This window comes from Euleptes europaea, chromosome 19, assembly GCF_029931775.1.
Source record: "Euleptes europaea isolate rEulEur1 chromosome 19, rEulEur1.hap1, whole genome shotgun sequence".
Classification (NCBI taxonomy): domain Eukaryota; kingdom Metazoa; phylum Chordata; class Lepidosauria; order Squamata; family Sphaerodactylidae; genus Euleptes; species Euleptes europaea.
Window position 1 is genome coordinate 21,819,683 of NC_079330.1, and position 15,392 is coordinate 21,835,074.

Genomic DNA, 15,392 nt, shown 5'->3' on the forward strand with positions numbered 1-15,392 from the left:
GAACTGGCCAGCAGGGGGCAATCCTAGCCAGAGGACAGGGTTTGAAGAATTTAACTTCCTCCCTGAGCATAGGATGATAAGACCCGCTGATGAAGATGTCCTCCTCCCTCAGTAGAGAAGGAACTCACAGGTAAGCCAAGGTTCCATTCCCCACTCCTCCACATGAGTGGCGGATGCTGATCTGGTGGACTGTATTTGTTTCCCCACTCCTACACATGAAGCCAGCTGGGTGACCTTGGGCAAGTTACAGCTGTTAGAGCTCTCTCAGCCCCACTTACCTCACAGGGTGTCAGTTGTGGGGAGGGGAAGGAAAGTTGATTGTAAGCCGGTTTGAGTCTCCCTTAAGCGGTAGAGAAAGTTGGCAATTAAAAACCAACTCTTCTTCTTTGTGTGAACAGATTGCTGGACTTGATCTGATCCAGCATGGTCTTTCTTATGTTCTTATGCTGAGCCTCCAGTTTCTGCAGACAGAAATGTGTACAGCAGGGCTCTTTTCCCTTCCTTCAATTCATTCAACACATTTTTTCTTATCTCCAGTAGATTAATTGCAGCTCCTGTAGTATGCTGAACACCTCGCTGTTGACGGGAGTGGAGGGCCTGGCAGCCTAGTACGACCTGCTCCCCAGCCCTCAATCTGTGCCTGTCAAATTTACCAAATGCAGCGTACTCAGAAATTTCTTAAACCTTCCCCAGTCTGTTAAGTGTGTGCTCACTGAGGTGCCCCAAGACCTGCTACCTTGAGATCCTTTGCCTGAAGGACTCAACTGGGATCTTCTGCAAAGCAGCTGCTAAAGTCCCTCTCCGACCATATGCAGCTGCCTCATTGGCCCACCTCCCAGAATTATCCACCCTGTCAGCAGAGAGAGGTCTTTTCCTGACCCTGATATCAGAGGCCCTTTACCTGGATGTACATGTGGAAATTCACAGCTTCAATTCCAGCAAAGCAGGGGGTTGACCCCTAAGCTTCAGCCTGGGCATAGCTCCCCATACTCATCACATTCCAAAAGCAATACTGTCACTCCCCAAACCAAGGACCAAGAAGCTGCAGGTGCTACTTTTAAAGGAGCATTAGCTGCCAACTTGGGTGTGTGTGTGCACTGTCAAGTGCTGGGTTTAAAGCTTTAAAAAGCAACATTAGACCTGCAATCTACAAAACCAGGTGGCTTTTATCTTCTTTAACCACAGAGTTACGCAGCTTTTGTCTTGCAAGTATATTTGATCTGAAACGTTACAAAATTAGGAACCTGATGAAACCACAAAACAGTTCGGATGCTTCTAGCCAGGACCGCCCTGGGTAAGGGGAGGCTGGCACCTGCGAGCTGTTGAGTGAACAGTCTTCTGCACGCTTGCTTTGCGCGACTCTCTCCTCCCAGTGGAAAGGAGGCCTCACAGGACTGATGCATCCTCCTTCAGCTTGCTGTAGGGGCAGCAGTCTTCTGACAGAGCCGAGCCAGCAGGCCTGCCATCTGCAGCAGCGAGTTCACCCCTTCTGCTATCTTCATGTGAGTATAGCCGATTTCCTAGTCGTAGAAAGACAGCTATTAAGGAACCTGTCGGATCCATCTCTTCTGCAACAAGGAATGATTTGCCTAGTAAAACTCTGGCAAGGGGGTGGGGGGAAGGTGCAAACTCCCTTGACTTGAGATTGCAAATGAAACATACATTTGCATGTGGAGTAGGAACACCCCCTGTGTCACTGTCGGGCAGGTAGAAGGATTTGAATAAAGCAGGGGGGGGGAACGTCAGGCCTGGGGGCCGTTTAAGGCCCGCAAAATCATTTCATCTGGTGCTTCATGGGTCCTGGAAGATCTCTAGCTCAGAAGAATCTAAGACTGGTGATCCGCCCCCCTCCAGTGGACAGGAATAGGCTCTATTCAAGGCAGATGTGAGTTTGTTTTGCCGAGAAAAGGAACCTTTTCCCCCCCTTGCAGAAGAGTCGTTAACTATGGAGCTGCTAGGACCGCCCAAGAAACTGTGTTAACCCTTTCCCACCCGGGACATTAAGAAACGTCTTGGGTCGGCTAATTTTTAAGTTGATAATTTTGTATGGCCCGCGAATGATGTTATAAATATCCAAATGGCCCTTGGTGGAATAAAGGGTACACCATATGGGGTGGTTGAGATTGGGCCTTTCTCCACAGCAGAGCGCCAAGACCTTTGCCACTGTTAGAGCTACAAAACAAAGAAACCAACCCCCCCCCCAAAACCAACAACCATAGAATACAAAGATTCAAAGAGACAGTTAAAACGAACAGTAAGGTATACGATTTTAAAGTAGCTAGACCTCAGGATGATAACTACGTGTTTGAAAAGTGTGAGTCCAGTGCTGTTGAAATGGCACAAGCCAAGAAAGGGTTGGTTATTAATGTTTCCATGGGATCACAGTAAAGTACAAAATGTGGTACTGTGAGAATTAAACTTCCTAAGAATCAACTTGTGTTAGACGTTGGTAGCGTTTAACTTGAAAAATGTGTGACATCTTAGCAACCTGAAGGGTGGCGCAATTGGGGTGTGTGTGAGATATGACTGTACTACCCCTGCCGTAGTACAAACCTTTTTTGTCCCTCTAAACTGTACAGGTGAAGTCATGCAAAGTTTCAACATTTCATGTCATCTGCATAAAATTTGGGAAGGGTTCAAATTGCCTGTGTAGAACAGCAGCTATTTTCATTTACAGTGCAATCCTAAAGAGAGTTTCTCCAGTCTAAGCCCAATGAAATGAATGGGTTTAGACTGGCGTAAATCCCCTTAGGATTGCACTGTAAATTAAAATGACAACAATTCCACACAGGCAATTTGAACTCTTCCTGAATTTTATTCATTTCAGTGGGGTCAGATTAGAGTAACTCTGCATAGGTTTGCACTGTTAGTATGGTGAACACATGGTTGTGTTCATGAGTATCATCAATTCTGTTCTTCATAGCCAGGGTTGTCCCAAGATTTTGCATAGCAGAAAGAGGCTAGCTGAGGCCTGGGTTCACACGCAACATGCGCCAGATAAGATTTTGTTTCCACTGCTGTGCTTTCTGAGTGCCCACTCTGCCACAGAGCTTCAAGCATGCATATGTCTGTGCATTAAGTCAGTCCTGGCCTGATTTGGGCCAGTCATCCTTGCTTGCATCACAACCGTGCTGTATGCTAAAACCAACCTTGATAAACTCCAGCTTCAGGTACTCTGCCATTTGGAAGGTTTTACACACTCTGAAAATGTTGCCGATTATGTCTTCTGGAGAGTAGCCAAGTCTCCATAGGTGGGCAAGGACCTGGGAATGGGAGAGGTCACCTGTAATTTTTAGTTTTAAAGCACTGTTGTCTAAAGGATTGCTGTGCGGTAGCCCCGTTGAACTAATGTGCCAAAAACAAAAGTCTGCCAGCACCTTAAAAACTGACTTATTTAGGGGATGTCTCTGCCACCCTCTTAGTGCCCTGACCTGGATGGCCCAGGCTAGCTGGATCTCGTCAGATCTCAGAAGCTGAGCAAGGTCAGCCCTGGTTAGTACTTGGGAGACCACCAAGGAAGCCCAGAGTTGTTATGCAGAGGCAGAGCAATGGCAAACCACCTCTGAATGTCTCTTGCCTTGGAAACCCCATGAGGGGTCAACATAAGTCAGTTGCGACCACACAGCACTTTACACACATATGCCATCCTTTTCAGAGTCCTGCTTGAGGTGGCTTACCATTAAAACAACTTATCAATATAAAAGTGGAGACAAAAAAAACAGCAATTGGTGCCAGGAAAAAGAATGCAATTATTAAATATTAAATTATGGGGCAATTTAATCATTAGCCCCGTGGCGCAGAGTGGTAAGCTGCAGTGCTGCAGTCCAAACTCTGCTCACGGGCTGAGTTTGATCCCGAGGGAAGTCGGGTTCAGGTAGCCGGCTCAAGGTCGACTTCACCTTCCATCCTTCCGAGGTCGGTAAAATGAGTACCCAGCTTGCTGGGGGTAAAGGGAAGATGATGGGGGAAGGCACTGGCAAACCACCCCGTAAACAAAGTCTGCCTCGTAAACGTCGGGATGTGACGTCACCCCATGGGTCAGGAATGACCTAGTGCTTGCACAGGGGACCTTTACCTTTTAAAAAAAAATTATTATTACATATTAAAAATTTTCCCTGGCACCAATTGCTGTCTTTGGTTTGGTGCGACCCTCTTCTTTTGTCCAATATAAAAATGAGCCATGACCAGAGGCAGCTAGGGGAGTTGCATTAACTATTTCAGCGTAAGGGCGAGTTAACAGTAGCAAAATTAAGCAAGGGTTGGTTAAGTCCATTCTCCCCAGGCAGTCCCAATCCTAACTGAAGGAGCGCGCACAAATTAATGTTTGCAGCTATTGTCTTCCTCGTGGCTGCTTTGGCCCTGGGCCTGATCCTTGCCAGTATCCTGGGCATAACTGGAGAGAACTCCCCAAAGGCAGGCTCGGCCCTGGCCACCCCACCTTGTAAGCTTCATCGATATTGGCGCTGACGCAGTGGCCGATCATCTCCTTCACCAGCAAGGGGTGGGGCTCATCACATACCTGGGGGAGAGAACACAATGGAATAAGGCTTTGACCACACACACAACCCCGACTGCTGTTGTTTTTGCTGCAGATGGGCCCACAGGTTGAAACACAACTTGAGTGCAGCCCGCTCCGCAGAAGGGCTGTTCGCTCACCTTGAACACGTTGTCGCTGTTGATGAAGCCAAATCCGGAATGGGTTGACTGCAGGTTGTTCAGTGCCTGTTAGAAGACCAAGTTTTAAAAGAAATACAAAGCCGATGAGCAACTTACACAGAACAGAAGGGTGGCTCGTTATTTATCTGTTTATGCCCTGCTCTCTCTCCCCAACCTAGGCCCACATATCTTTTTTTTTTTTTACAGTTTTCATTATTTTCAACATTATAAACAAACATTTCAACAATATATATGATTTATCAGTGAGAAAAAGAAAAGAGAATAAATTTGCATTATTGTTGAAAATACATCTTTGTTATTAAGTAAATATAAAAGTATAAAAAAAACTTCCCCTTCACCTTCGTCCATCTTGTTATAAACCTATTTGCTCTTTTGTATTGATAATTCTAATACGAATATTGTTTTGTGTAACTAAATATAATTCCTTTGCTCATATCAGTTCAACTATAGTTAGAGTGTTTCAAACCAGAAATGCTTATTTCATTGTTTTAAACCAAATATAATGTAACAATTATAAATTTTAATTATTAAGCATTGTATATAGTAATAAATTTAGAATTAAAAACAAAATTAACATATTGCATTTCCCACAATATCTTTGAAACATGGATTAGATCAATGAGTAACCTTTAAGTTTCCCCAGTTGAGTTTCTGTTTCACAGTAAACCCTCCATGCCTCCCATTGACCCATAAATTGTATATTATCTTTTTGATTTATCAATGCAGTAAGTTTTGCCATTTCCACCATTTCTAGCATCTTTTGTATCCAGTCTTTTTTGTCTGGAACTTCCATTGTCTTCCATTTAGCTGCATAAATTAATCTTGCAGCTGTGGTGGCATATATTAAAAATGATCTCAGATAAAATAGTCAGATATCATACTTAGTAACATCGTTTCAGGTGTTTTAGGTTCATTGTTTTGTATAATTAACCGTATTTCATTGTAGATCATGTCCCAAAAGTTTTTTGCTTTATCACAAGTCCACCACATATGATGAAATGAACCTATTTCATTATTACATTTCCAGCACTTCGGGGACATCGATTTGTATGTCATTGCCAGTTTTTTAGGTGTCAAATACCATCTATACATCATTTTGTAGATATTTTCCCTTAAAGATTGAGAAAGTATGAGTTTCATATCTCGTGACCAAAGTCTTTCCCATTTATTTAATGGTATATCATGGCTCAACATCTGTGCCCAGCTAATCATAGTGGGTTTTATTTGTTCTTGTTCACAATAAAGTTCTAACAGTAGTTTGTACATTTTGGATATTAAATGATCATTTGTATGCAATAAGAGTTTTTGAAAAATTTATTTATTTTTTTAAAATCCTGTTTTCAAATCCTGAACAAAGACGGAATTTATCTGATGATACTGAACCTAGGCCCACCTATCAACATCAATACATAATCACATCTTGTAGGAATTAACTGACATCAGAAAATAATGTGACTGTACGTGACACATGAATCCTCTGAAGTGTTGGCAGCCGCACGGGGACCAAGGTGTAGGCTGCAAGGGCTACTGGTTCAAATCTCTCCTCTGCAACCAACTCGATGGTTGATTTAGGTCAGCCACCTGGGGTGGGGCTGCCTCTGCAATATGGGGATAAATGACACTAGCTTACTTTACAGGGCTTGTTTGTAAGGACTGCACGTGAATGCGCGTGAAGCATTTTGAACGCCAAAAGATTGTATTCACGCTAAGGAATGATTTCATGTGTGTCGAGAATGGTAACAGAGCCATTCCAAACTCTCCTGGTTGGGAGAAGACTGCCCCATGCATTTGTATTGTGACTGCGCGTCTCGAGGATGGACTGTGCATGGGTGTGTGTGTGTGGATACCTGTGCCCAGGTACTTCCATCACCCAGGGCAGCAAAATGAGCTGAGCTGGCATTAGCTAACAGACATTTAACAGTGCACTGTTTTTCTGCTTGTAGCCTGATAGAGGGACAGGGACTTGTAGATGGGCAGACCTGCTTTGTGGCACACCCAAGGTTGGCGGTTCTTTTTGCTCTACCTGCTCCATGACATTGTCATAGTTTGTTTTGCCACACTGACATCAGGGACTTCTTGTGGTTCCAGCAGGAAGCCAAACCAAAGAAGGGGTTGCAACTAATAATATAATGTTAACCGATATTTGTGGGCCATGTATAGCCCAGTGAACAACCGAGACTTTCTGTTAATCTGGCATCGTGGAAATGGAGTCTTGAACCCCTGTCTTGTGCTGTCCCCGATGTGCTTTTAGATGACATTATCAATCCTGCCACACGACCTATTTAACAGAGACCACAAGTCCTCTGCAGAATGCCTACTCTCTCCAGCCAAGGCGAGCACTCACTTTGGACAGAGGGCAGGGCTTCAAAACTGGCAACTGCAAAGCCACATAACGTGTAGCAGATCAGACGGTGGGAGTTTCCCATAACACCTCTAGACAAACCAGAAAAAACATCAGAGTCGACAGCATGTGAGCCCCCAGCCCTGGCTTCGAACATGAAGCAACGTTATAGGAAGCAACCGAGGAACAGGCTTCCTCGGGAGGTGGTGAGCTCTCCTTCCCTGGAGATTTTTAAGAAGAGGTTAGATGGCCATCTGCCAGGAATGCTGATTGTATTACCTTAATACAATCAGCATTGGAGTAGGGGTCACTGGGTGTGTGTGTGGGGAGGTAGTTGTGAATTTCCTGCATTGTGCAGGGGGTTGGACTAGATGACCCTGGTGGTACCTTCCAACTCTATGATTCTATATCAAGTCAGATGAATGGTCCCTTTAGCTCAGTCCTGGATCCTTGGATTGGCAGTGTATCTCCAGGGTGATGTGAAGAAAGAGGGCTTCTTTCCCAACCCTGATACAGGCGCTGACTCCTCACTGGGGGTGTCCGCTAACCCCTGTTTGCTGAGGACCCTTGTCGGTCTCGACCCACCTGCCTCATATCCCCCTGGGCCGTGAAGATAATGGCTTCCAACCCGTCGTCCGTATACTGCACGTTCTCCTTCTCCACGATTTTCATCAGCCTAGTGAGGATCTGGGCATCCGTCAGCTTGGTGTAACGGAGCACTGCACAGCGGGACTGGATCGGCTCTGGGGAGACAAGGTGGGGAAGCCGCTTTGTTTTTATTTTTTTAAACTCGCCTTGTTCCCCCCACCCCCGCAATTGCCGCACGCTTGTATACCTTCCCCTGGAGAAAAGGCCCCTCATTCTGACTCCTGCAAGCAGTTTTTCCAAACCCACTGTTACCTGGTTTATAATGCGGCCTGGCCCGAGGCAGCTGGATGCCAGCAACAGCGGAGCCAAATATCTGCCCTGCTAGTTGACACTCGGGGCCTGACCTGGATGGCCCAGGCTAGCCTGATCTCATCAGATCTCAGAAGCTAAGCAGGGTCAGCCCTGGTTAGTATTTGGATGGGAGACCACCAAGGAAGTCCAGGGTTGCTGTGCAGAGGAAGGCACTGGCAAACCACCTCTGTTAGTTTCTTGCCATGAAAACCCCAAAAGGGGGTCGCCATAAGTCGGCTGCAACTTGACGGCACTTTACACACACACAGTTGACACTCGGAGGACCCCACTGGTAAGCTTCATTTTATTTATTAAAACATTTTTAGTCTGCCTTTGCTCGTGGTTCAAAGCGGCGTACAAATTCTTTTGCATGAGCCTCACCAAAATGAATGGAACTGTGCAGAAGACTGCCCTTCTGGTATGCCCCCCAGAGAGCCTTATGCTCTACGAACAATTTACTGGTGATCCCTGTCCCGAGGAGAGTGCGGCTGTCCTCGATGAGGGCCAGGGCTTTTTTGGCCCTGGCCCCAGCCTGGCGGAACAGTCACCCTAGCAACATCAGTGCCCTGCGAGACCTAAATGAGTTCCGAGGGCTGTAAAATGGAACTGTCCCGCCAGGCTTACAACTGAGGGCAGCCGCAAGTTTTTATCCCATGTCATTGTTTGCGCCCTCCCCATCCTTCCCCCAAGTGGCATACAAGGGCTTATTGCCTGGCTGGGGTTTTCTAGTGGCCGCTATTTAGGATTATTATGGATTACTGAATGCTATCTGGTTTTATTACTATATGGAGTTTTAATGAAGTTTTAAAGTATGCTTTAGTCGATGTTTTATGATCGTATTGTTGTAACCCGCATCTGAGCCCGACTTGTTGGGAATGAGGGTGGGCTATAAATATAAGGAATAAATTATAAACAAGAAGGGTGAAGGCAGCCCAACACCGGCCTACCTCCTGCACCGCTACCCTTGCTGGTCTCCAATGTCTGCCCCTGTTGCGGGAGGGCTCTTAACTTGGCCCCTTCCACTTCGTGAGTGGCCCCGCCCCCACGGCAGTTATTTTCTAGCGGCGTCTATTAGCCTGTCTCAAAATTTCAGAAGTCAGCACAAGAAGGATCTGGACCCCCAGCTTTGGAAACAGGCCCCAAAGCCTACTCCCTCTTACCAATGATCTTGTCAGAGGCATTGCAAGCCAGGGCAAAGCGTGTTGTTTTGGAGTAGATTTCCATTGTCCGCCTCAGGGCTTGCTGAGCTCCATCTGTCATGCTAGTTGGGAATGAGGGGAAAGAGAGAAATAAGCCACAATTTAGGCCCTGGCAGCCCTTTTATAGCCACTCACAGCTGTCTGCTTTTGACCTGTGTGGAAATCAGGCTATATTTATATACCACCTTTCTACTGCTGGGGAATTCAAGGCCTTTTGCGATGCAAAAAACCTTCCTTCAATATAATTTAAAAAAGGAAAGAGGGCGAAAGGGGAAAGAAATAAGCGCTTGGGTCCCAGCTCCTGGATCGTTTATCTACTGATGCCATAATGACCTGCTAGGCTGGTCATTTTCACTTTCATTTATATCCCACCTTTCTCAGCAGTGGGGACCCAAAGTGGCTGGCGTCGTTTTCCTCTCCTCTGTCTTAACTTCACAACAACCTTGCGAGGTAGATTAGGCTGGGAGTGTGCGACTGGCCCCAGGACACCCAGCAACCTTCCATGGTGAAATGGGAGGTTTGAACCTGGGTCTCCGAGGTCCTAGTCTAAAACTAACCCTTCCACCTAACTGAATTGCCTCGGTCTGCTCTTGGGTACGGATTCATTGCTGCATTCAGGCATTGCAGCGTTCAGACAACATAACTAACCATAGATACTTTAAAAAGCCAGCGTGGTGTAGTGGTTAAGAGCGGTGGTTGGAGCGGTGGACTCTGATCTGGAGAACCGGGTTTGATTCCCCATTCCTACACATAAAACCAGCTGGGTGACCTTGGGCTAGTCACAATCTCTCAGCCCCACCTATCTCACAGGGTGTCAGTTGTGGGGAAGGGAAGGTGATTGTAAGCCGGTTTGATTCTTCTTTAAGTGGTAGAGAAAGTCGGCGTATAAAAAAACACCCAACCAAACCAAAAGCTGTATTGTGTAATCATCCCGGCTCTTAAGTTTGGAGGAAGGAAATTAATGCCTGCCTCCTTGCCTGGGAAGAGACTATCAATGGCAGACCTGTACTGTCTGCTCCACCCTGCTCATCCCTGTGCATTTAGTTTGTTGATGCCCAGGTACATTTGATGTTAACATGAGTTTGTGTTTTTCTCTTTGTGTTTACACAGGGTGATGGTGATACTGTCAGCTGCTTTGAGTCCCTGCCCTGTGGAGAAAAGCAGGTACAAGTGTCCAAATAAATAAGCTGGCGAGTCAAAGGTCTCTGGGGTTCAAGGAATGCGTCACACACCTGTCCGCTTCATCCAAGATGATGATTTTGTGCCGGCCTTTTGGAAGCGTAACCTTCTGCTGAGCAAACATCTTGATTTTGTTCCTCACGACATCGATGCCTCTGAAAACCAAAAGGTTTGGTTAGCATTTGTTCAGCACTTTGCAGTCAAGGATGTCAAGTTGGAGGACCCACAAGACAGCATGCTTAAAAAAAAAAAAGAAGAACAAAGAGGTGAAATTCAGTTTCTATCATAGATGTAGATGGCAAAAGCTACACCTGTTGGGTAAAGCCAATTCAAGGAATGACCCAACCCCTGCAACAAGAATGATAGAAATTGTAGAGTCCGTATCACCCACTCAGGTGCTGGGAAAAGGTCAGTTTTATTCTGCAACACATACAAATTACAACTTGTAAAAATGGCAGGTAAACACCAGAAAATCAGCCACAAGTTTTTGCTGAGAGAGCCAAGTGGGCTTTTGACAGGGCTTCAAGCAGGCAGGGCAGACCTGACACACTGGCAATCATAGAGTTGGAAGGGACCACCAGGATCATCTAGTCCAACCCCCTGCACAATGCAGGAAATTCACAACTACCTCCCCCCCACACCCCCAGAGGATGGCCAAGATGCCCTCCCTCTCATCATCTGCTTAAGGTCATAGAATCAGCATTGCTGACAGATTGCCATGTAACCTTAAAAACCTCCAGAGAAGGAGAGCTTACCACCTCCCAAGGAAGCCTGTTCCACTGAGGAACTGCTCTGTTAGAAAATTCTTCTGGCCAGGAGCGCAGTGCCATTTGTGGAATATATGATCCCGCAAGGCCGGACATAATCCAACTCACATTGACGCCCGACAACTCACCTGTCATTTGAGGCATTCAGCTCCAAAACAGCATCCTTTAAAGCAGGGCCCAGCAACGCCCGTGCCAGACACAAGATGCTGGTGGTTTTACCAGTTCCTGGAGGCCCCTGCAAATGCAAGATTGCAAAGAGTGAAATTTAAGACACTGGCTAAGCAGGGTCAGCCCTGGTTAGTATTTGGATGGGAGACCATCAAGGAATACCAGGGTTGCTGTGCAGAGGAAGGCACTGGCAAACCACCTATGTTAGTCTCTTGCCATGAAAACCCCAAAAGGGGTCGCCATAAGTCGGCTGCGACTTGATGGCACTTTACACACACACGCACATACACACACACACACACACAATGGGTTGCCATAAACTGGGTGCGATTTGACATCACTTTACACACACACACAGTGAGTTCAGAGGTATGCTTGCCCCCACCCCAGTTGATCACCAGCTGTGTCACAGGAATTCTGAATGGGAACGGAGCCTGCAGGGGCCCAGTGAAGTCAACAGCGTCCCTGTGGGATATTTTGCAGCCTGCTTCTTTGAAGACATCTCCCCTTCCTCTCAGAAGGTTCTCAGGGGAAACGCGGAACCCATTTTTTAAACAAAAAAACCCTTGCACCAGTGCTGTCCTTATGGGCCTTCTGTACCTGCCCTCTCCTGGAATTAATACTCATCCAACAGAAAAGATTCACAAGAAGATAGTTTACCAAATCTGCAAATACTCACTGCAATAATAATATTTGGAACATTCCCTTCCCTTGCAAAGACCTGGTGGAGAAATGAGAAAATGGTTAAGTTGGTGAAAAATTAACAAGCATGCTTTCTCTTTAGGGTGACTGAAGAAGCAAACAGATGTGATGGGATGAACTTCTATGACTATTGGACATGGTAAAAAGTCAAAAGGGAAATTGTTCATAAGGACCAGTATTGACATCAGTGCTACTTAATTTCTTCATAAATGATTTGCAGTTTTTGTGTGTAGGGCGGGTGATAAATGAGAACCTTCAGCAATAGCCAAAACCTATTTACAACACTAAGCTGGCCTCAAAACCAGATGGACTCTAGGGGAGGTCACACAGGCTTTAAGAGGCCATTCTGAATAAGCTGTTTTATGTAATGCAGCTTTTTGAAAAAAAGGTTCTCTCCAATAGTAAAGCTGTCTACGTACCTCCAGTCTGCTAACTGTGTCTTCATTCCCAACTATTTCAGAGAGTTTCGTCGGTCTGTATTTTTCAACCCTGTGCCAAAAAAATAAATCACATGAAACCTCTTCCAAGTATTAAAAAAACCACCCATGGGCAGGGAAAAGACGTGAAATTTGGTACATGACTCCTCTGTATAGTTTTGCCAGGGGTTATAGTTTTACTTCCCAAGAGAGTTGAAAGTGAAGTCTTAATGTTTAGAAGCAGTCTATCGCCAAATGCCAGGATTGGGGTTTGATAGCAGTGGAAGGATGTTTTAATGTTTTCCTGGCATGCTTCCCAGCTGGCCACAGCCAGAAACAAATTGATGAACCTTGAGCCTGATCCAGCAGGACATAACTTACATTCTAATTATCTAAGGCACTTGGGAAAGGAACTTCCACAGACAGAGGCAGTATACCTCTGAGCATAGGACACTGTTGGGATTTCTCAGAGGCATCTGACTGGCTGCAGATTGACAGGATGCTGAAGTGTAGGAAGCATTACGGCTCTTCTTGTACTCTTTATTTATTTTGAAAACTTACAAGGTACCTCTCCAGAGACATCTGCTTGGCCATAACTGGAAATTATGGTGGTCTTGATCTGGTGGGTCAGGTCTGGTTATCTCCTTGACAGCAAACCACTGTAGGCTCCCCATTCCTCTCCTTGGGGTGGGTGGCGGTTGGCCACTACACAACCACCACCCACCCCAAAGCCACAGAACCCCTGAGTGGGAGGGCAACTCTATTAACCAGGATGTTTAGGAAATGAACTTCCATATTCAGAGGCAGTATGCTTCCAAGGAAAAGTCACTAAACAGCAACAATTGGGAGGGACTGACCTTTGCATGTCTTCCATTGTAGGACATTGGGGAGAGGTTGTGGCTCAGTGATAGAGCCTCTGCCTGGCATGCAGAAGGTCCCAGGTTCAATCCCAGGCGTCTCCAGTTAAAGGGACTAGGCAGACAGGTGATGTGAAAGACCCCTGCCTGAGACCCTGGAAAGCTGCTGCCCGTCTGAGTAGGCAATACTGACTTTGATGGACCAAGGGTCTGATTCAGTAGAAGGCAGCTTCATGTGTTAAGAGTTGTATGAGAGATATTTTAGGGGAGGGGCTGTGGCTCAGTGGGAGAGCATCTGCTTGGCATGCATACAGAAGGTCCCAGGTTCAATCCCGGCATCTCCAGTTAAAGGGACCAGGCAAGTAGGTGATGGGAAAGACCCCTGCCGGAGACCCCGGAGAGCAGCTGCCGGTCTGAGTAGACAAACGCTGACTTTGATGGACCAAGGGTCCGATTCAGCAGAAGGCAGCTTCATGTGCGACTGCTGGGGTCACAACAGGATGCTGATCCAGGGAAACCCTTTCTGATGTACTCATGAGCCGTGCCAGTTGACAATGGAGCCTCCCTGTACAGAAGCAGTCTAGCGTAAGAGCTGCAGCCGACAGAACAGGCAACGGGGAAAACATCTGGATGGCCGCTACTGAAAACTGAAGGGGCCTCGGCCCAGCTGCTCACGTCGCCTTGCTTAAGCGTGAGCTCTGCAGCGAACCTACACCGACTCTGCATTCACCCTTGCCCGCAAGGCAGCGGTCACAGACCGACCTCCCTCCTCCTCCTCCTCCTCCTCCTCCTCCTCCTCCTCCTCACCAGGGTAGTTCGTAATGGCCGCTCCCGCTGGCGACCGCCGTCCCTTCCCGCTTCTCCGGCCCGGCCGCGTCCATAGCGACCGCCGCCATGATGGCTTCGCGCGCCGAAAACCTCGCTGGCCGCGCCCCCTGATTGCGTCACGGGCCGGCCGCGGACGGCTCGCTGGCCGCGCCCCCTGATTGCGTCACGGGCCGGCCGCGGACGGCTCGCCGGCCGCGCCCCTGATTGCGTCACGGGCCGGCTGTGGACGCCGCCTTAACTGTGAGTCGGGGAAAGGGCGGGGGTGGGGGAGAGACCATCTTCCTTGACGCATGCTCAGTGGGGGCTGCTGAAGCTTTTGCCAGCAGGTGGGCGAGAACTAGCTGCCCTTGGTGGAGAAGAGAAAATGAAAGGGAAGGGTCTCTCGACTCTCGACTCTCTGGAGGTTCTTTAAGAAGAGGCTAGATGGCCATCTGTCAGCAATGCTGATATTATAACCTTAACAGCACGAATTATCAATGCAGTTATATATATTGGGTGCAAAAAAAATATACATACAGTGATTACATAAATAACAAACAATACATAAAAGACAAAAATTCACTTAATAAAGGCAAGTACTAAACGTTGTAACTATCACTGATATGTCCATTTTCTTTTACAGAGTTCAAGCTTCCAGGTAAGTGCAAATGTCCCAAAGTATATTGCAGACAAGTAAACAGCTGGAAAGATTCTCTCCAGCTGTTTACTTGTCTTCAATATACTTTTGGGACATTTGCACTTACCTGGAAGCTTGAACTCTGTAAAAGAAAATGGACATATCAGTGATAGTTACAACGTTTAGTACTTGCCTTTATTAAATGAATTTTTGTCTTTCATGTATTGTTTGTTATTTATGTAGTCACTATATGTATATTTTTTTGCACCCAATATATATAACTGCATTGATAATTTGTGCTGTTGCTGTTTCCCATATTATACAGCACAAGAGCCTTTTTTCCTCCAATTCTATAACCTTAAGCAGATGATGAGAGGGAGGGCATTTTGGTCATCTGCTGGCCATGTAGTGGGGGTCACTGGGAGTGTGGGGGGGGGAGGTAGTTGTAAATTTCCTGCATTGTGCAGGGGGTTGGACTAGATGACCCTGGTGGTCCCTTCCAACTCTATGATTCTTCCCCCCCCCCTCTTTTTCTTGCTGGGCTAAATCAAAGGTCCATCAACTGACATCTTAATTTCAGGAACAGGTTAAAAGAAAATGCAAAGGTTTTTGCTTATGCGGTGATTTTGCTTGGGGTGATTTATTTTGTTGACCTCCTTTGGGAAATGTTTTTTTTTTCTCATTCTGTTCCCTTCCATTGAGT

At 46.6% G+C, this 15,392-nt stretch overlaps 1 protein-coding gene across 1 annotated transcript; it reads right to left on the reverse strand.

The window, feature by feature from the left end:
- Window positions 1-1,391: 1,391 nt before the first annotated feature.
- On the reverse strand, window positions 1,392-14,141 carry RFC2 (replication factor C subunit 2). Its single transcript, XM_056865170.1, has 11 exons — window positions 14,053-14,141; window positions 12,392-12,461; window positions 11,950-11,991; window positions 11,231-11,337; window positions 10,389-10,490; window positions 9,118-9,218; window positions 7,604-7,761; window positions 4,657-4,722; window positions 4,439-4,519; window positions 3,150-3,263; window positions 1,392-1,520 (listed from the first exon to the last, which is right to left on the reverse strand). Exons 1-11 carry the CDS (start codon window positions 14,139-14,141, stop codon window positions 1,410-1,412), a joined length of 1,041 nt encoding a protein of 346 aa, XP_056721148.1. The 3' UTR covers window positions 1,392-1,409.
- Between the last annotated feature and the right edge of the window lie 1,251 nt (window positions 14,142-15,392).